A 21,583-nucleotide genomic window follows, 5' to 3' on the forward strand; every position below is an offset into this window, starting at 1 on the left:
CATCTTCCTACATTGGTGGATCAGCGGTGGGGTGTACAACTTTGCATTTGCTGGACCACTCTGACAATAAGTGAGCACAAGACTACAATAAAAAATTGCCTTTAACCTTTTGGATGCTCATGACAAGGCCAGCTCGTCATGCAGTACACTGGAGCTGTGCTTATGACGAGCTGACCTTGTCATGAACAATGGGGATTCAGGATGCTCAGCGCCCAGCGGGCATTGCCTTAGCAGCCAAGGTGTTAAATTCAACAGTATTTTTTAATCTACCATTTTTCCACATTTTTTAAAAGTCATCCTAGGGCCTTGGACAAGTTCCTTGAGTTTTTATAAGTTAACTTTAGTTAGGGGTAATAGTGCTTAGAAGTTTTTTTAGTTCATTTAAAAAGGCCCTAACTATTAGAAAAATAATGGAAGTTGCATAGAATAGGGTTGTGGAACTCAAACTGACCTCTTACCTCCATCTTGGCTGGAAGGAGCTGAGGACCCTCTGCAAATTTAGCAAAATAAAAACTGGTTCCAATCATACCAATATTAAGCTCCAGGAGCTCTTGGCAGAATATGCTAGGGTACAACATTTGGAAGAGGATTCCCTCCCTGGCAGAAGGAAATAGTAGTGATGAGGAGGACAATTTCAATTTCCCTCACCTACATTGATATGATGTGGGCCCTGCACCCATCCTCCCAAAGGTAGTTACTAGGGTACCTAGCTCCCACACATATAGGACAGGCACCACAAGTGACAATGAGGACATCTTTAATGAAGAAGAAAACCTTTTAGTAAGGTTTACTAAGAGACTAGGCCGAGGTAGCCAGACTCCAGAGGGTGCAAAATGCTGCGGCGCGGGCCATTGTTGGTCTTCCCAAATACTGCTCTGTCTCCGGCACTATCTCTTCTCTCCATTGGTTGCCGGTTAGACAGAGGATTAAGTTTAAAGCACTCTGTCTGGCTTTTAAAATTTTGAAACTTTCCTCCCCACCGGCTCTGATTAATTTACTGACTCCTTACATTCCTCTGAGATCTCTTAGATCTGAGGCCTTGTATCTGGCGATTTGCCCTCGGTTTAAACTTAGCCGAATGGGTGGTCGCTCTTTTCGGGTGTTGGCTGCGGGACTATGGAACTCGCTTCCAGTGCATGCCCGAGCCTTGAATGACTTGTCCATTTTTAGGCGTACTATTAAAACGTTCCTGTTCTCCGCTTCTGAATAGTTTTCTTTTATTCCGCATGTTATGTTACAGTACCTGTCTGAGCGCCTGGACGCCCCTTTGCTGGGGTATCAGCGCGCTATAAAAATATAAATAACATAACATAACATAACATAACTAGTCCTGTCTGTAGAGAAGGAAAGAGCAGCATTGGGTCTAGCACCCATACATTGTGGCAGCAATTACATACCTAGGAACAGAGAGAAGTCTTATGACCCTAAAATCCCCAAAGGGATTGTCCTCAAATATGAGACTTACAGAGTGGCTGTGCGTGTCCTGGCAGTTAAAGGAAGAAGAACAGTACTTCTTCTGTGTTTTGCCGGCAAGGAAAAAAAAAAGAGATTCATCTCAATTGATCTGATCATACCACATTATGTGGCCGATACTCAATAGTAGGTTTCTTGGGCTCCTGGGTAGCTGCTGATCTCCTTTCGCTACCATACAGGAAGTTCAGACAGACACATTAATAACCTTTGAGCATTCTACTTTACGAAGTGAGGGAGTTAGCAACAATGGAATGGAACTCGTGCCTGTTGAAATGAAACAGCACACACATGAAAGAGAGATCTTAATTCGGTCTAAATACTGATACCTATGTGAATATGTCTCGAAACAAGTCATCTGCCATTTCTACAAAACCTGCTGAGCTACCAAAGACCGATCAAACTGCATCTGGCTACTTCAATGATTTTGATACTTTCTCATTGGATCCAAGTGAACCCGAGTCACCACCAGCGCCTGTTTTCCACAAGCAACAAATTTGTGATTTCTACCTTTGGCTGAAAAAGACTAACCTTGTTTCTCCCTGGCTACAGCTCTGGATTGCTATAGGTCTACTGTTCGTAATCCTTTGGCTAGGCATAGTGACTGTCTTTTTCCTGCACCTGATTGGACATTACCTCCCAGAACGCTCCACAGTAAAACATGTGAACTTGGTCCTGAAACCACATACATTATCAAACCGTGAACAGAGAAACCTGTCCTTGGTGAATATTACAGCAGTTCTGGTTCCTGGAGGAATAGTTTGGGACGGAGTTTCCATAATGTATATGGTCCAACTGAACTTTAAAAAATACCACACATGTTTATAATTTCTTTTAGTAATATGATCACCTCCAGTGCTTTCTCTGATGATTAGGACTTTGAAATTGTAAATACTATGCTTTCTGATTTAGAAAAATCTGCTGCATTTTCAAATGATGAATTGTATGATGATACATCTAACTTTGACACCATGTTTTGCTACTAACACTTTTAAAAAAAACTTTACTACCATTTTGTCATTTTCAAACAAGCATCAGGTACACGTCCAGAGTACTATGAATATAATACATACTGCATAAAGCATGGTATGGCAGGGTCTTAACCAATCTCAATAACACTCCTCTACCATCATATATATTCATATATCTACCTCTTTAAATCGTATGGCTTAAAGTATGTGAGTCTTCTGCATATGTAGTGATTAGGAGATTCAACCATCTCCGGTAGGAACTATTCCCGGTGACGGCTGTGGCGAGGTGGAGTTCTCAATCTCTAGTAAATAGGACTTTAAAGGGTCCCAGATATCTTTGGGTTTGGATGTCCTGGGTAGTGTAGTTGCATATGATTCACTGTTTGTGTTGCAGTAGATGAGGCTGTTAGTGGCCTTAGTGGTAGGGACGAACTTACTTCCCCAGTGTAAAGCTATTTCTCTTTTTGCTAGGAGTAATGTGATGGAAGTGTATCTGCGTAGCTGTTTAGGAATATTACGAATATACCCCAATAGTACCACCTCTAGGGTGGGGTGTAAGGTTAAGCCAGTCCTGAGTGTGAAGATAGCATACATTGTGTTCCGGTAGGTCCCTATTTTTACACAAGTCCATGTCATGTGGGCAAAGTCTGCATAATTTCCTCCGCATTTGTGGCATAGGTGTGGTTTTGAGGGGTCAATAGAGTGAAGCTTGGCAGGTGTCAAATAATCCCTCCACAGAAACTTAAAATGGAGCAACTTATAACTACTATTTAGAGACACTTCTTTTATCTGCATGCAGCAAAAGGATCATTGTGCGTCTTCAATTGGGTGTCCTAAGTCTCGTTCCCAAGCGTCTCATATTTTAGTGTCTCTGGCGGGGATAAGTGTCATGATTGCCTTGTATAGTCTCGAAATTAGATGGCCTCCCTCAGCACTTGTAATCAGAACTGTCAGTGGGAAATAGGACTCTGGTTATAGGGGAAATACTGCAATGTGCGCTCTCAGCCCACTTCGGAGACTGTTAAGGACAAACTTGTCCATGAAGGATGCATCACAAAATATAGTGTCATCTGTACATTGAAATCCGTGTCCCCTGGCAAAAAGTCTCCACATGTGCCTAAGGAATAAGTGGTGAGTGTGCTCTGTGCAAGCCTTTCTTTAGTGGGGGGCAGCCATGGGTTATTGACCAGTTGTATCGCCATGGAATAAAGAGAGCATCCCCAAGTTTATTCACACTAACTTGCTCCAGGCCCAGCAGGTAGCAGACACAGTTTGTGTATCGCGTGGGTCTCTGTGGAAGCTTTTAGGTAGAATGGCATTTAACAGTATAGGGTTCACCAGAACCAAAAAAGAAGCATTAAAAATTCATATGTTGCAATTATTTAAGCAAGTTGTTTATGCTATATTCATAAAAACTTTTTCTTTCAGCTTGTCAGCTTTCAATTGAAGTTCTCAGCACTGGCGTCTGTTTTGTTTAATCATTCTAGTTTGGCTCAGCCTTGCTGAGTTGTGAGTCAAGGCCCTTTGTGTTTTTTGACTTTAGAGCGGGCAGGTAGCTCGCGAGGTCCTGTTGGGCAGAGAAGTGGCTGCCACAGGGTAGTAGTTTTGTGGGAAGTTTTTCGGTCCATGGATGGACAATTGTGAGTGGGGTTAGTTTTTGGTGTGATTTTTCTTTTCACTTCTTTTCTGTGTGTATTTAAGTGTATATTGTGTGCACAACTGTGTGATGGCTGAAAAAGACACACTTGCGTATAGTGAGTAACACATTCAGAATCTGATAAGGAACCCCCCTGTGTTTGCATCGGCAGCACTTAGTCTTACAGCTAATACTCAAAATGAGTCGGACAAATTAATTCGATTACGTAAAAAGCAAATAAGGACTGACCTTCACGGGCATTTTTTGTTGCAGCATTTACGGTCAGGGACCATTCCATCAGGACTCCAAATTCGCAACATCCCAGTAGTGTTCATAGACGACCCGGATTACAAAAAAGGTTTTAGCGGGATTGAAACCAAATGCAGTAGAGACCTGATGGTCCTAACCATTGAAACTGCACATAGAATATCATTAAAGGAACTGGATGAGATAGCAATTCTGCAGAGAGAAATCGAGAACAATCAATTGATCACCGACTCTAAAACATTATTGGAGAAAATTGACAAAGAAATCTTGGAATTTAAGGATTTCACGGTTACACAAAAAAAAAACAAGTTTGATCTAGACAAAAAAAACTTTTCTTTGGAGTCCGTCTATCCCTACTTGAACAAGGATTTTTACATACGCTCGGTCTCACGAAGGTTCCTACAAGACAACCAAGGACGCTCACGCCGGAAATTTTTTACTTTTTCGGATACAACTTCATCGTCAGGGAGCGAATCTGATAGTACTACCAGGCCTCTTCAGAACAGAAAGGGCAATCAGCCAGAACAACAACAGCAACAACAACAAAACCAAACGCCTTTTTTAGGGCGAGGTCAACAGAGAGGCAGGGGACGGATCCGCTTTTCCCAGCCATGGGAGATGAGGACTCGTCGGCAATTTTACAAGAACTAGATAAATCACCTATTTTTAACTTATCTGATAGGACTCTTACGACAGCAGAAAAGGCTATTTTGACTAAAGGTCTCAATTTTGTTCCATCTAGACCGACAGACTTCGTCAAAATGAAGCTAGAGACACTAGAGTTTTGCCTCAAAATTCGGTTAAAAACATTTTTTCAAGAAGCACAAGAAGAACAACATGAGGAGGTAACTGGCCTTAAGAGAAAATCCACCTTCTGTCCAACAGGATCCAAAATCCCTAAGGAAGTACTGACGTTTGAGCACACTGTGCTATCAGGAATATCCTCAATTGAAAAAAAGAAATGTTTTGTCAAATATAACTTACCAAAAGCCGAAAAAGACGCCTTACTGTCTATGAAAAATGACAAAACAGTGGTAGTGAAGCAGGCCAATAAGGGAGGAGCAATTGTGATTTGGGACATCAATAAATATAAAACAGAAGACCACCGACAATTAAATGATAACACATGTTATAGACGCATCGGAAAGGACCCTACCATGGAAATAAAAAATCAGCTTTTTGATATGATCCAAAAAGGCTTTGAACAGGGCATTGTCGGGCCGAAAGAACTGGCATTTTTACAAAACAAAAACCCTAGAACCCCGGTGTTTTATGTGCTGCCCAAAATGCACAAAGATGAATTCAATCCGCCAGGCCGCCCCATAGTTTCTGGCTGCGAATCTCTCATGGAACCAGTGGCGAAGTACATTGATTTCTTTTTGAAACCGTTTATAGAAACTATTCCAGCTCATCTCAAAGACACTACGGCCTTTCTCAATAAAATAGCAACAACCCAGTTTGACGGTAATAGACAACTTCTAGTTACACTAGACGTTGTTTCACTCTATACCCAAATCCCGCAAGAACAGGCTCTTGAGACATTGACAGTCTTCTTGGACACTAAGGAAAGACCAATGAGGGTCCCGACGGATTTCATGCTAGGCTTGGCCAGTTTTGCTTTACAAAAAAACTTTTTCACTTTCGACTCGGAGTTCTTTTACCAAATAAAGGGGGTAGCGATGGGATGCCTCTTCGCTCCAGAGTTAGCAGTAATGTTCATGGGATTATTTGAAGATAAATTCATTTATAATAACAATCCCTATAGTAATTGCATATCCAGTTATATGCGATATATTGATGACGTGTTCCTCATCTGGACAGGAGGACATGAAGAACTGAATGATTCCGTAGGTTGGCTTGATTCAAGGACTAATGACATCAAGTTTACGTGTACAGCATCTAATAAATCTATCACATTTCTGGATGTTAAACTGGAGCCTCGTGAAGGGGGTTTAAGTACCACCCTATTTCGCAAACCGACAGACAGGAATAAAGCCTTACACTTTACTAGCAACCACCCACGTAGTCTGAGACAGAACCTTCCGTTCGGACAATTTCTCAGAATTCGTCGAAATTGTTCAGGAAAAGAGGAGTATTTTGAACACGCTGGCCATCTAAAGGATCGGCTCATCAAGAGAGGATACCCTAAAAAACTGCTCAAAAACTCCCTCAAAAGAGCATGGTGGATACCACGAGAGACACTGCTGGAAAAGAAAACCAAACCAGATGTCAAAATATTGGTGTATGTCACCACCTTTTGCCCAGCAGCAAACCAACACAAAAAATTTATAACGTCTAATTGGCATTTACTGAAAGATCTTCATGAAGATTTTACAGCACCTCCATTATTTGCCTACAAAAAAGAAAAAAGCGTGGCTAACCATATTGTGAGGGCTGCCCTCCCAATTGCAAAAACTCCAACATTGAGAAGCTTGTTTGGATTACCTCCAACCAAAGGACATCATAAGTGCGGAACTTGTTCGTGCTGTGATGAGACAATAGAAGATTCGGTGTTCACATTTAACAACATCTATTGGAAACACAAAACTTTTACTAACTGTAAGACCAAAAATGTGGTTTACGCCATTGTCTGCCCTTGTCCGATGGTATACATAGGGAAAACTACGCAGGAAGTGAGACACCGAATAACACAGCACAAATCTAGAATTCGGAGAGGAATTGAAAATGCCCCGTTGGTTAACCACTGGATGAGCAAAAAACATGAGCAAACCGACCTGAGATGGACAGTCCTTTCTAAAATAGAAAATGTCCCACGTGGAGGGGACTTGGACGCAACGTTATGTCAGCGTGACGCGCTGCTAATTATGAAATTTAATACTGCTTTGAGAGGACTCAATGAAATTTCTGAAATATATAAACCTAGCAGCTAGACCCATTTTAAAGAAGTGGAGGCTCCCCTCAGTCAATGTCACATTGTGAGGAGGAAACAGCGTGAAGCACTGTTTATTATGAAACATCCACACCGCTATGAGGGGCCTCTATGAAACTCATGAATTTACATTTCTAGCAGCAAGACCCGGTTTCAGTCAGAGGAAGCTCCATTGCGCCAGTTCCACATTTTTCTAAACCAAGATGTTGAATCTTACTCTCTGAGCTAAACTACATTTCCCAGAACCACCACACGGGACTTTTCAATTAACCAGGAAGTAACTGCCGAGACACTCACCACATTGGAGCGAGTGAAGGTGAAACCTCCAGCCTTCCCGTCTGAAGTGCCTAAACTGCTGAAACCGGTATGCCGTTAACTGTTTCTACCGATGGAGACAGGTTAGGGAATTAATGCATTTGTACAGCAATTGTCTGACACACAACCCTCGTTTCTTTCATGCAGCGGAGGAATCAGACCCAGCCGCCCCATTTCCCTAGTAACAAGGACGGACAGACAATAGAATTTTCGGCGAAAGAGACGCCGCCACTTGAGCGGGTAAGCCCCACCACTGAGATGGCAGATGTATGGTTGACTGAAAGCGGGTGATTGAAATGACTAAATGAAGCGTGTGTTTGTTCTTTCACCCTTTCTTAGCCCCCGCGCGCACTTCCATCGGAGATACAACCTTTATGAATTAGGATTTCTGATCAAGGAATCAAGGTAGGACGAGGTCGCTAGTGTTCAGCATAGGGGTCCAGTCTCTTAGCACAGGTCACAATCCTAAAGTCGTGTCTTTTTATTGTTGCAACGTCAATATTGGTCCTGAGGAGAACCCCGATACTTGGTGGGGTTTGAAACGCGTAGACCAACCTGGTCTCGGGTCATGCAAAACATCTTTTTCACAACGGTTGTTAGTGAATAGCAAGAGATTTGGAAACTCTATTAATTTGCATTCTGCAAATATCTTGACATTGGAAAACGAAAAGGACTACTTCCCTGAGTCTATAACTAAAGTTCCACTGATACCGAGACCAATTATTGTTTGTTTGTTTGAGTGAATGTTTTTTGGGTGAATGAACGGCCAAGAATGCCTGAAGTGTGTAAGTGCTAATTTACATTGTGTTAATTGTGTTTGTATATATTTTGTATAAAAAAAAATTGTATTTCCATGCACGAAAAATTGTGTTTAAAAAGTGTAGAAACCAAAAAAGAAGCATTAAAAATTCATATGTTGCAATTATTTAAGCAAGTTGTTTATTCTATATTCATAACAACTTTTTCTTTCAGCTTGTCAGCTTTCAATTGAAGTTCTCAGCACTGGCGTCTGTTTTGTTTAATCATTCTAGTCTGGATTAAGGCAGTCAGGGTTCAGGATGACACCACAATCGCGCAAAACTACATTGTGCCACCGGATAATAGATATGTAGATTTGGCACCCCCGACCCCCCTCTCTTAGGGTAGTGTCAAGGTATCCCAACTGACCCATGCTTTCCTCCCACCCCATGTAAGCCTAATAAGATGTTACAACAAATTGTTGGGGATGGGTATGTTGTGGAGCAGATACAAACATTTGGGGAGCACCACCATCTTTAAAATTGCCACTCTACCAACCAGCAAGATGGGAAGCTTAATCCAGTGCTCCACTTGCTGTTCCAGCATATGTATCGCGGGCCGTAGTTTAAGCGCAGTACAGCTTCTAGATGTATGTTAAATCCCAAGTATCTGGTGGTGTCACTGCACCATGTCAATGGGTACTCGCACTCCCAACTATCTGTGCAGGGTGTCAACGGGAAGATTACCGATTTGCTCCAATTAATATCTAACCAGGTGTGCCCACCAAACCGAATCATTTCACTCGTCCGTTGTTTGTAGTTGCCGAACAAGGGGATCAAGGGCCAAAATAAATAATAATGGAGATAGCGGATACCCCTGCCTGGTGCCACGTTTCAGTGTGAATTGGGGAGATATTGCGCCATTCAGACAGAGTCTAGCCATGGGTGACAAATATAGTAGAGATGTAAGGTCTACAAACCCCTTCGGCATGCCCATTTCCTAATGACTGCTAAGAAAAATGGCCACTCAAGAGAATCAAAGGACTTCACAGTGTCCAAAAGTACAGCTGCCGCTTGTACCTCTGGGTCTACCCTATTGATAGTGGCAAATAGAGTACGTAAGTTCAAAGTGGTTGACCTGTGTGGTAAAAAACCTGATTGCGCCGGTGAAATTATCTTGTCAAGTAATAGTGATAGACGAAGTGCAATCATTTTAGCCAGTATCTTGTAATCTAGATTTAATAATGATAGCACCCTCTAGGAGCCACAGCTAAGCGCGTCTTTTCCAGGCTTTGGGAGCAAAATAATCACAGCTGTATGTAGGTAGCCCAATTGCAAATGCAGAAATTCGCAGAATATCTGCGTTTGCGATTGCACTTTGGGCAGTGTGCTATGTAGCACACAAACACCCACATGCAAAATAAGGAATCACAAAATTTGTGAGGCCTTAATTCTCTAATTGAGAATCGCAAATTGAGAATGTATTCCCATTCATTCCTATGGGCCTTTGAACTTTTGGAAGAGTGCAGGGCTATTTTGCTTATGTTGTTTTAGAGTGATCAAGAAATGTAGTTTTTCTTGATTCTCTATTTTGGGACCTAGGGTATTGTGTCCTAAGCCCATTTGCACCTTATCTTGCTGAATATTACTATTTGGGTTGTTAGCACTGGTGCAGGCACTAATGCTTTGATCCCCATCTCTGTGGGCATGTTTGTTTGAGGCAGGATCTAACCATGAAGTGTCTGATGGGAAAACTTACAGATTCCCATAAATGGCTTCATTATATCTGGGGCCTGCTGGTGGGATATTTATCATGGGGTCTGCCACAGCTATTCTGCCACCCTCTATTCCGCGACCTTCATTTGTTCCAGACCTAATACTTCAGGGCAATTCGCTCCCATTCTTACATCATGCAGAGTCGGCCCAGGCGGTTGCAGCATGATCCCCAACTTACAACTGTGTACTTTCAAATAGATTTGTTGGCACTCAGTGTCTGCATATTTCACCTTTTTAGGTTTCGGCTACCGTCCCACTGCGTAAGCAGTGGGTGGGCGGAGCCGAAATCTTTTGTTAGTAGTATGGGGGCCTGAACACGCCCCTCTTCTCCATTGGCTGGCCTCGTAAATGCTGGCCAGCCATTGGAGGAGAGGAGCGTCACTGAGTTCAGGGCCCGCCTTGACGCGATTCTGGGGCGTTTCCGTGTCTTTTTTTGAATCACGCCCTCTCCTCTTCCCATTGGCTGGAATTTTACCTTCCAGCCAATGGGAAGGGGAGAGCACGCCCCCGAATCCCTACAGGATGCTGTGCTTTCCGAGCAGCGTCTACCAAGGCCATGCGGTAAGCCTCTGCCCCCCTGTTTGTGCCGTTGTTTCTTGTTATTCCTGGCTAGTGCGTTAGTTCTGGTCCCCTAATTCTGTTTCCAAAAGCCTTGCACTTCACAATCGGTGTTTGTTTTCTGTGTGTTGTGCGCTAAAGTGGCTCGTTGTTTTTGGGAGCAGTGTCGGCTATATTATTCTACGACTGAACAAACATCTGGTGTGGCTAATTAAAGTTGGTTCGTCGTTGTCTTTTCTAGCCGCTTGAGTTGCCGCAAATATACTGTTCGTTTTAATCTTTGAGTTATTCTGCCATTCTCTTCAAAGCGTTATCCCTGCCAGCGTTATGGGGGCGGTTATCACTCTACAGTGCCTGGGCTCAGTGTGTTTTTGAAACAGATTGTAGCGCTCGGCGTAAAACGTATGTGTGAATAAAATGATAGCTTCCTCTTCAAAAAGACGCAGTCACAATTTAGTATCATTCAATGTTTAAATGTCAAGGTGCAACTGGTTACATTTAGTAATGGTACACTGAATTTGTCAAAAATCACTCGGGGAAATGGCACTGGTGAGGAAATATGGTGTGTACAGGGCTTGTTTCACTCAATTGTCGGCATGCTCCACGTTTCTGTTTTCAAGCGCCTGCGGTATGTTCCTGTCACTAATTGTTATTTAGCGCGTTAGCCGGAAAGATAGAATTTACCTGAAACACATTTTCATTTGGTTAATTTAAACATAGACATTTGTTGTAGTTTATTGTTATAGCTAGTGTCAACTTAAAACAATGTGGTTCAGTATTGTCCGGAGGAAGTACATTTAAAAAGTCACGACTTCATGTTGCTAATTTATTAGCGTCACTGCTTTGCCGACATCTCTCTTAATAATAATACCCGCTCTACTAATAAATCTTTGTTTCCAAAATCCACAATAACGTTAATTTAAAACGCAGCCCTTGCCTCGGATTAAATATACATAGGTCTTGGGGCGGCACATACACTTCTCTGGGCGATAGTCATCAGACATAAAATAAATAGGTAGATTGCGGGAATTAGTTAACGTTCACCGGGCTGTCTGCAATGTGTAAGATACTTTTAACGCTTTATCCGCCAGCGTTCTATTGGTCACGGATTCTCAGAATTTTCGAGAAAGAAATACTTTCAACCGGAATTTAACATATGTATTAGGTAGTTATTTGCGCTTACTGTTTAAAGTCTTATAAAACACATGCCGTTTATCCATGTGTACCACAACTATTGTGATGCTAAGTAGTGTCTGGAAAAATAAAAAAATAATAACCCCCTTTAAAAGTCTCTTTTAACTAATGCAGTAATTGCAAGCAGAAAGGCGGTGTCTTTTTCCCCCCCTTGTCGCGCCAAATTATACATTTTAACAAGTTCTCCCGAGACTATTAAAGTGTATTAGTTTACATCACACGTGGGTCCGCGGGGAACGGCTGCGTGCACAGATGCAGCAGGCTTGGCAGCTCGGCGGTGCGCGCCTTTTAGTTTCTTCCCAGATCCTGTGACCCGGTGCAACCTTTGCTCTGCCTCTCCAGGCCAAGACGGTAATCGCTGCGGGCTTGTGAGGGAAGCAGAGCTCCACGGGAGGAGTTCCCTCTTTTAATATACACATCACCGCAAACACAGGATTTACGGAAACCTTTCCCAGGTAGGAAGCGATTTCTAAAGGGCAACTTTATAAATACAAATGTTAGCGCCTAGTTTGTACACGCTTCATAGATTCTGTTTGTCTGGTTTTTTTTCTCTTCAAGGCAGTGCTTTAGAATTCGTGTTTTTCCGAAAATGCCGTTTTTTGTACTTTTGCAAATGGAAAAATCGCAACAGTTGTGTTATTGTGCCTTATTCTATAAAGAGTTTAGTTCGAATTAATCGTACATACTGATTCATTTTAGCTTTGCGATGGTTACTTTAAACTTTGGCTGGGGGATGGTGTTGCAAATTGCATGCACACGAGGAAACATGGAGCGATGTTTGTCAGCCATCAGCACAGTTATTTTCATGAGTAGTTATGTAGACGTGTTTCTTGTTGAACTTTATACAAACAAAAATGGTGCACAATGCACATGCATAGTAACTTTACCGTATCAGTCTGGTGTCTTTTATTAATGCATTTCAAGCACATGTGGTATAATGTTACTTTTAAGGAAACATTTGCTGTTTTTGGACGGAGAGAATCGCGCACAATTTATTGTTGAACCTAAAGCCTATTCAGACTAAAATGCTGATCTCCTGTGAAATATGCGTTCAATTTAGGGCCCTTGACATGATTTGCAGTCTTTTTGTGCTCATGTCCGAGCCCTCGTTATGAACATCGTATTTCTTAAACTGATACATGAAACCCCTATGGAGGTACCGTGCCTCTTGAGCTCCGTAACAACCGATTTGATTTTCTGATAATTCTTTCATGTGCAAAGTTACTGTGCAATTCACTATTTAATTTGAACAGTCAGTCTAAAAAATTTTTGCTTTATAACGATTGTTAATTTAGTTTGTAGTGTTACACAACATTATCCCACCTCTTGTCAGCTGAGTATGTTCATTGACTTGTTTTCTCAAAGTACCTCCAGCTATACTTGACTACTCATATACGCTATTTCAAGGGTTTTCAGTAACCTCTAGAATTTCTGGAGGTTTTTGTTTATAAACACGTGTTAATAGCACCGTCGACGTCTCTTATTAATTACTGTGTATGAAACCATTGTTTTTGAGTGCTGAAATTCTGACTGAAGAAAATTAAAACTTCAGTTAACTTTTCTGGGAAGTAAGAAAATAATAAAAAAAACACACTATCTGCAGGGTGTAAAAATCGGAGAAACCCCTTAATACAACGCTAGGTACCACCCCAAAATGTTCGCACAGTTCTGGGGCAGACTGGTTTGATTGGGGTGGAAGAGGTTCTGACTCGTGTGATCCTGGGCAAATAACCTGTTCCCAATTGCCTCGAACTGTACACATGCCTAATGGATTTACAAAGTGTAAACCACGTTTGATTTAATTATGTAAAAAGCAAATATGCTGATCCAATTAAATATTTCTACCCGAAGCCCCTCCCTATCACCTCCGGGCTTCAACAGTGCATGCTTTCGCCCACGGTTCCTCAGAGATTCCTCGAATCTGAATAAAGGTACAGGGACACAGGCAGCACTTGGAGCGATCACTGTGGCCTGCTCCCACAGCCTTTGTGACGGGTATTGTGACCTCCTCCTAACCCTACCCACAACTGAAAATGCCCACTCGCCTGTTTTTGCCAATCATGTCTCTGAGAGATTCTTGCAGTCCGGATAATGGAACAGTGACATAGACTGCGACCAACCCCACACACAGTATTTGTGACAGTCACTCTGACCTCCTTCTAGCCCTACACAGAAGTGAACTACTTTTTAGGCATATGCACACTCTATGTAAAACTCACCGTGGAGAGAGATAATGGCTCAGGTGGGCGACCCATCACCTCATGCAGTATGGTGTGGGTGAGCAGAAAGAAAATGTGATCGATACTGAATAGACCAATAAACGGAGGGGGATGAATAGCATACAGCTTGGAGCAATGCATCAGCCCACACCATCCATTGGCTCTCTTGCACTTTGAGTGACAGCATTTTTTCTTATCACGAGTACAGAGCAGTCGAGCTGCTGGGGCCACTTCTTTATTTTTATACATTTGCAGTTTTATTTGCATAATTACGTATGTTTGAAGAAAAAAAAATTTAAACAAGCGCTGGCTGGCAAAACCAATAGGTCTCACCTATATGAGATATTGCTTTTGTCAATGTTTTTTTAGCCATGTTGTACAGCAGTATTGTTGCTCTGCAGAAATACCTGAACTTATTTTAAAACCCCACTATGATGCAGTCAGCACTGGCAACGTCATAGCACTTTTTTTATTGCTGGCAGGAGGCAGGGTGGGGCAGGAGCCAACACTGAAGTGGAGTGGAGGCAACAGGTAGGGCGGAAGACGTGGGTGGAAAACGCTTAAAAGTGGGCAGTGGTGTCTAGTGTCCATGTAATAGCTCGTCCGTAGGGTACAATAGGTCTCACATTTGCGAGAGATTAAGCTAACGGCAATGTAAATGACAATGCCATTTATTTATCTGTTTTCAAAACCAACACATAAATACAAATTTTGTCATTTACAATGCCAATAGCTCTAACTTTTCCAAAGGCGGAACCATTGCATTGTAAATGCTTGTTGTATTATTTTATTCAGTTTTTAGTTATCTTTGTAATGTAAATCTGTTCCAGTGAGCAAAAGCCAAATGTAGCTTGTGGTACATTCTATATGTGATTCTGTGATAACAATGTTGTGGTATACTGTTCAATACAATGGAATGATTTTGATATATGGTTCACATGGCGCTACGCTCCTTTACTGTATGTATGCTGATAAAATCAAATAAATACAATTTGAGAAAAAAAGCTTCAGAAATCATTTGGGGTGATTCACTTTTCATGTGTTCTGGTTTACACCTACCTTTTGGGTTTTAGTCATACCTGAACAACCACTAATAAAAGGGTCCCCTTGGTTGTTCGAGGTATTTTTAATCTGAGATGACCCTGGTTACAATTTTTATCAACAACGTTCTCTGAAATATGGCCAAGTCCATCTTGGTTTTTAGGGTCCAGGATGAGACCGGACGATGAAGCGTGCCAGAACTCGGGTGGGCGAGGGTCTAAACAAATTAATCATTTTAGTTTGTTTCATTGCATAGGATGACACTCACTGTATTCAAAACCAAAGTGACTTCAAAATAGGGTGGGATGATTTTAGGTTATTGTGGATTTAGTGATAGGGCGAATGCTATCCCGTTGGTTTAAAACAAATCTTCCTCCTCTACCCCATGGGTTGGTCTACACCCTGCAGGGTCTCATGGTTTCACCAGCTCCACAACGTCATCATCCTGCAGGGGGTCAGCAGACGGTTTCTGGTGTGATGTTCTAGTATCCTAGCTCTGTCCACTCTGCTGGGAAGGCACAATGAACAGAGGCAAATCTTCCTTCTGTTACTGTGAACAGACAAAGGAATAATGGTGTCTTCCAAAGGGTGGGCGCCATGTTTCTATAGGCTGGGGTCTTGCTGTTTAGATAGTGAGAATCGCATAACTAGTCAGGTGGCTTTTTGATTTGAAGAGTTTGTGAACCCTCTTTAGCTGTTTTGTGGCAGTAGTCTCATGAAAGCGGGAACGCAGGGCTTCCTTTCCCAGATCCATGACTCCAAAATTGGAGTTGTAACTTTCTACAAGGTAAATTCTGATATGAAATTAGGTTTATTGTTTGAGACCAGAGGTTAGCTAAGAGCATCTTAAAACTCAGGACTGTACTGGTAGTTTCCAAGATTTCCACATTGGATGCCTTTTTGAGACTGCGGTACTGGGACCAGTACTGCGGTACCGGGGTGGTGCCTTGGTACAGCCGAGGCCACTGGAACGATTCTGTTGGTTATTGTGGCTGCAAACTGTCAAATTCATGTGCTTTACAGAACAACAAGGGAGTGACCAAAGGCCAGGGATTTGAATCATTCTGTAAATGTTGTGTGCATTGGGATCAGGTGCAGCTTAGTGGGACTGGACCTGATCCGGAGGTAAGTTGCAAGCAGTAGACGTTTGATAACCTACCTGTAATGGTGTCATTGGGTACAAGTATAGTATGTAGTCAGCTCACAACAAATGCATTGCTCTTTAATTTGATTGTGTTTATCAACAAAGCCTTACCTGTCGGCCTGAGCATGGTGGCAGTAGAAGATGGGGTCATTAGATGCCCGAGTCAAGTAGCCCATAGCTCCTCCACAGGTAATGTGAACATTATTGTGCACGTAGTTCCCATCAGCTTTACCAGTGAATGGATTCATAGAGCCTAAAGAAAGAGAGAAAGGACTAGTTCAAACAGGGGATATGGACAACAATGACACTGGAGAGGAAGCAATGATGGAGGAATCTCAAGAAGTTAGAGACACAATCCAGAGGCAGGAAGTGATGTTGTTTCTTACATGTCTCCTTTCCATTAATGTGTGGGCTGGTGCCAGGAATATGTGTATAGTATCTTATTTGTCTCTGTTCCCTGCACGTTTGAGCTGGTATCTGGAATGGGTGAAGTATAATGTGTGTTTTTGTTCCCTGTAATGTCTGAGCTGGTGTCTACAATGTGTTTAGTATCTGGTGTGTCTGCATCCCTGTATGTCTGAGCTTGTGTTTTAGTGTGTTTAGTATACTCTGTCTCCTTGTATGTCTTAGACAGTGCCTGCAATGTGTGTAGTGTCCTGTTTATCCCCATTCCCTGTATGTGTGAGCTGGTATCTGTAATGCATGAAGTTTGTAGTGATCTCTCCACGTGCACTCCTGGCACTTGGACACTCCGGGTGTCACTGCCTCGCGCTACCCGCAGGAGTGCAAGGCTAGCCCATGTTTACCGTTGGTCACCAGTAAGGTGACAGTTGGAAAGGACAGTTGATCCTGGCTGCGCTGTCTGTGGGATCATTCTACATATCTGTGAATAAATCTTCTTACCTGCATTGGACGTCTCCTTGCCTTACTACAAAGTTCGTGGGTATCCATTTCTGGAATGTGTGTAATATCCTGTGTGTCCCCATTCCCTGCATGTCTGAGCGAATGTCTGAATGTGTGTAGTATTTCATTTGTCCCCACTCCCTGTATGTCTGATCGAATATGTCATGTTACAACGCGATCAAAATGATCGCGGTACGTTACATCCCAGTTTTTACAACGCAAGTTCTCACAATGACTTGCGCTGGAGAGCGCTGGACTTAGGAATAGTATTATTTACTATTCCAACACCAGTCTACCTACAGTAGGGAAGGTGTTAGAATAGTAAATCATACTATTCCTTAGGTTAGAGCTCCATCGAGTGCAAGTCGTTATAACAACTTGAACTGTGATACCCTCAATGTAAAGGTATTGCAATGCAATGCCCGCGTGGTAATGTATGTTTCCCGTCTCATCTGATGTCTGGAATGTCAGTAGTATCCTTTGTATTCCTGATCAACATATGTCTGACCTGTTGAATGCAATGTGTTATTAATGGGGTTGTTGGTTAACTGAGGTATAAGCCCTGGTCAAGTAGTAGCATCTAGTGTGTGCATGTTCCGTGTATGTCTGAACAGGTGTCTGGAATGTGAGAAGTATCCTGTGTATCCCCATTCGCCTTATGTCTGAACTGGTGTCTGGAAAGCGTATTATCCTGTGTGTCCCTGCCCCCCGCATGTCGAGCTGATATATGATATTTGTGTAATATCCTGTGTGTCACCATTCCCATAATTCTGAGCTGGTGTCTGTAATTTGTGTAGTGTCCTGTGCGTCCCTGTTTCGTGTATATCTGCGCTAGTGTCAGCAATGTATGTAGTATCCGTGTGCTCCCATTCTCCATATGTTATAGCTGGTGTTGGGAATATGTGTACTTTCTTCTGTCTCTCCATTCTCTGTATGTCTAAGCTGGTGTCGGGAATGTGTGTAGTATACTGTGTGTCAAGAAATAAACCAGGTGTTAGAGGGTCCAGAGAAAGTTTAAAGACGAGCACAGATATAATCCCAAGCAGAACTAGAAAATACAACAATGTATCTGTGGGTCTCATAAATCACCTTGCGTCTAAGGGTCCTATACACGAGCCTAAATAATGAAGTATATGTTGACAACCGTGACCTCTCAAAGGAATGCCCTATGTAGGGACGTAATCCCATCACTCGTCCAAGGGTGACATGCTTCATCATCTGAGATCTCCTTTCCGCTGTAAGCCTTGTACAGTCGAGAGCTACAACCCCCTAAACTGCGAGGGAGAAGATCTGGAATGTTTTAATGAATACCACTGGATACACTAAGATCCGTCAGATGAAGAGCTAGCTATCATACAAAGTGATGGGTGCAGAGCTTAAGTGGAAAAATGTGAAGTGTATTCAATCTGGCTACTATGAGAAAACTACTTTAATATGTATCTCATGGTGTCAGAGATTAAAAACTGTGCTTGTGCAGTTTGAAAAAATAACTGCCACAATCAAGTTTATTAGGGTCGGTCTACATGTTTCTGCTTCCATGACCTACAGAGTATCTAGCAGTCCTCAGGACCTATGAATATAAGCTACTGCAAATAGTGAAAAAAGAAGTGTAACAAAGTGACTATGAAAAAATAGAATTTCTGTTCTATGATAGCTGCAATCTGATCTTTCATTGTTATGCTTGATCTACTTTTATCCCTTCGTTTTTTACCGTTTGTTTGGGCACAGGGATAGCACCCAATTGGTGAGGCCATCAGTCGTCTGACCAGATGGCTGGGGCTTTTCCACACAGCATGATCTCCATTTTTTCTGGGTTTAACTGGAGGCAGTTCTCGGTAATCCAGTGAGGTTTTGGCATTCCTGCTGAGACGTTTTTTCTCCAGATCCAGATCTTGGCCCATAGTAAACATCAGCTGGGTGTCATTGGCGTATTATATGATCTCAAAGCCAAAGAGTCAGTGATTTCTGCTAGCAGGGCCATATAAATATTGAACAGGTTGGGGCTCAGGCATGAGCACTGCTGTACACACTTGTCCAAATGCATTTTGCTTGAGGAATATGGACCTAGGATGATCGCCTGCTGTCTATTGGACAGAAAAAGCTGCAGCCATTTTACTGCTGTTCCCCGGATTCTGATTACCTGCAGTCTGCCCACGAGCCTTGCGTGAGAGATGGAGTCAAAGGCTGCAGACAGATTTGATAGTATCAATGCAACAGGTCTTCTTGCATCCATCTTGTGTCTCAGTAAATCCGTCACTGCCAGGAGTGCAGTCTCTGTACTGAACCCTGGTCGGAACCCAGAATGCGAAGGATGTGATTAAGTTCAAAGTATGATCCAAGCTGCTTATTTATTATGCCTTCGAGTTGTTTACCCAGAGCGGTAGCAGGGAGATTGGGCGGTAGTTGCCGAGTGATTGTTGGTCCATAGTTGCTTTTTTTAGTATGGGCCATACACACGCTTCCTTCCACTCTTCCAGAATGATTCCTGTTTTTATAGAGCAGTTAAAAATCTTTTGTGTCATGGCGGCACAACAGGTGGCTAGAAGAGATATTGTCTTAGGAGGACATAGATCCCTGGGGGATCCGGATTTCGCTGTGGCCAGGGAATTGTGTACTTCCTCTAAGGTGATAGGCTGAAAGCATTCTAGTGTATAGAGAGAGAAGTTGTTGCTGTGGGATGGGCATTGAAGATGTTGAGGCCATACCTGTTTGGCACTCACTTCCTGATTCAGACTAACCACAAGCCCCTGAGGTGGCTCATGCAAATGAGAGATGAGAAATGAGAATCCAAAATTGTTGAGGTGGTCCATTTCCCTAAAGGGTATAAACTTCGGCGTAGAACACAGCTCAGGAGTAGACCACGCCAATGCTGACAGTCTATCCAGGTTTTTCCACCTTAGTGATGACAACTCCATAGCAGTTGGGTAGATCGCCCCTCTTTCAGCGGGGAGGGACATGTATTAGACCTGTCATCCTTAGGGTAGTCTTCCCCAAAACATTTTGCGTGCTTACCTCCAATTTTTGCAGTATCTTTTTGTAGGCCATAGGACTCTGAGTACTTTACTACTGTTTACCAGTGCTAAAGTGTTCTTCTCCCCTAAAACATGGTGACATTGGTATATACATCAATGGCATATTTAGTTTATTTATAAGTCGCTTGTAAAGTGATACACCATATACCATGGGCCTGTAATCCAAATGCTACTAGTGGGCCACTAACACTGATTGTGCCACCCAAACAAGTTGCCTTTCAAACCTGTCTCAGGCCTGTCATTGTTAGGCCTGTGTGTGCAGTTTACTGCCACATCAACTTAGCATTTAAAAAAAACATGCCAAGCCTTAAACTCCCCCTTTCTTACATATAGATCACCCTTAAGGTAGGCCCTAGGTAATCCAAAGGGTAGGGTGTTGTGTAAGTAAAATGTAGGAAATGTGCTCTTGAGTCTTACATGTTCTGCTAGTGAGAAACAACTAGAATGATTTTTCACTACTGAGGCCTACTACTCTCATGGGCTAGCTTTGGGAATTTCTTAAAACACTTTTAAGCTGTTATACCTGATCAGAAAGGCGTAGCAAAAGCATGTTTCATATCTTTGAAAAGGTAATGATGTATCCTATTTAGTGGTAAAGTTGAATTTGTAATTTCTATATTAGAAATCCTATTTTTAGAAGGGGGACATTTCTCTGCTCCTAACTTAGCTCTGTGTGCCTGCAGACTGTCTCTAATACATGTCTGGGCTGGTTGACAGCTACACATTGTGCATTTCCTCCAGCCAGCCACAAACGCAGGAAGAATGGGTGTGATAGAAGACTAGTCTATATTCATCTGCATTCTGATAGCCTTTGTGGGTAGGAAGGTAGAGAGGGAGGACACATTTACATCTGAGTAGGCTGTGTCCTGTGATCACACAAATGATGGATTACCCGCTACAGATAGTCTGTCAAACATTGTTGGGATGAAATGGGACCTGCGTACCTAAAGAGCTGCTTTTTACTCACTCTCCATTTCAAAGGCACATTTAGCTGTAATTACTGGGGCTCTGGCCCTACCAATTCAGTACACCACATGACCTGGGAAGAAGTCTGCTGGAGTAAAGACTGCTGTGCTGTATTGCCACTTTCCTTTCCTGACTGTTCTGAGAAACGGTGTCTCTACTTTACTGAGCTGCCCTGTGGCCTTCTGATCTCTGCCCTGCTGAGGACACGGTATGGACCCATCTCACTTGAACCCAGAGTTACTCTAAGGGCTTGCTGGCTTGCCTCCTGTTTTCTGAAGTCTCAGGACACAAAAGACTTCCTATAATCCTGATGGTGCTGCTGGACCATGCCATATGTGTGTCCCATCCTTTCCTGAGGTGCCTCCTCCAGTCCTGGGCCTCAGAAGTGGTTCTGTAGCTGGTTTGCTTCAAAACCGACATATTGTCACCACTGCTCTGGTTGGCACTGATGCATCACCCTTTGA

General features: G+C 42.7%; 1 protein-coding gene across 1 annotated transcript in view; it reads right to left on the reverse strand.

Moving 5' to 3' along the window:
* The window catches only part of LOC144773655 (tyrosinase-like), a 154,924-nt gene that overhangs the window by 21,846 nt on the left and 111,495 nt on the right, over nucleotides 1-21,583 (reverse strand). Inside the window, exon 4 of the mRNA XM_078658804.1 lies at nucleotides 16,330-16,471. Within this exon, the coding sequence (XP_078514930.1) occupies nucleotides 16,330-16,471 (142 nt within the window). The remainder of the gene's footprint in view (nucleotides 1-16,329; nucleotides 16,472-21,583) is intronic.

The sequence above is a fragment of the Lissotriton helveticus genome, chromosome 8 (assembly GCF_964261635.1).
Source record: "Lissotriton helveticus chromosome 8, aLisHel1.1, whole genome shotgun sequence".
Lineage (NCBI taxonomy): Eukaryota > Metazoa > Chordata > Amphibia > Caudata > Salamandridae > Lissotriton > Lissotriton helveticus.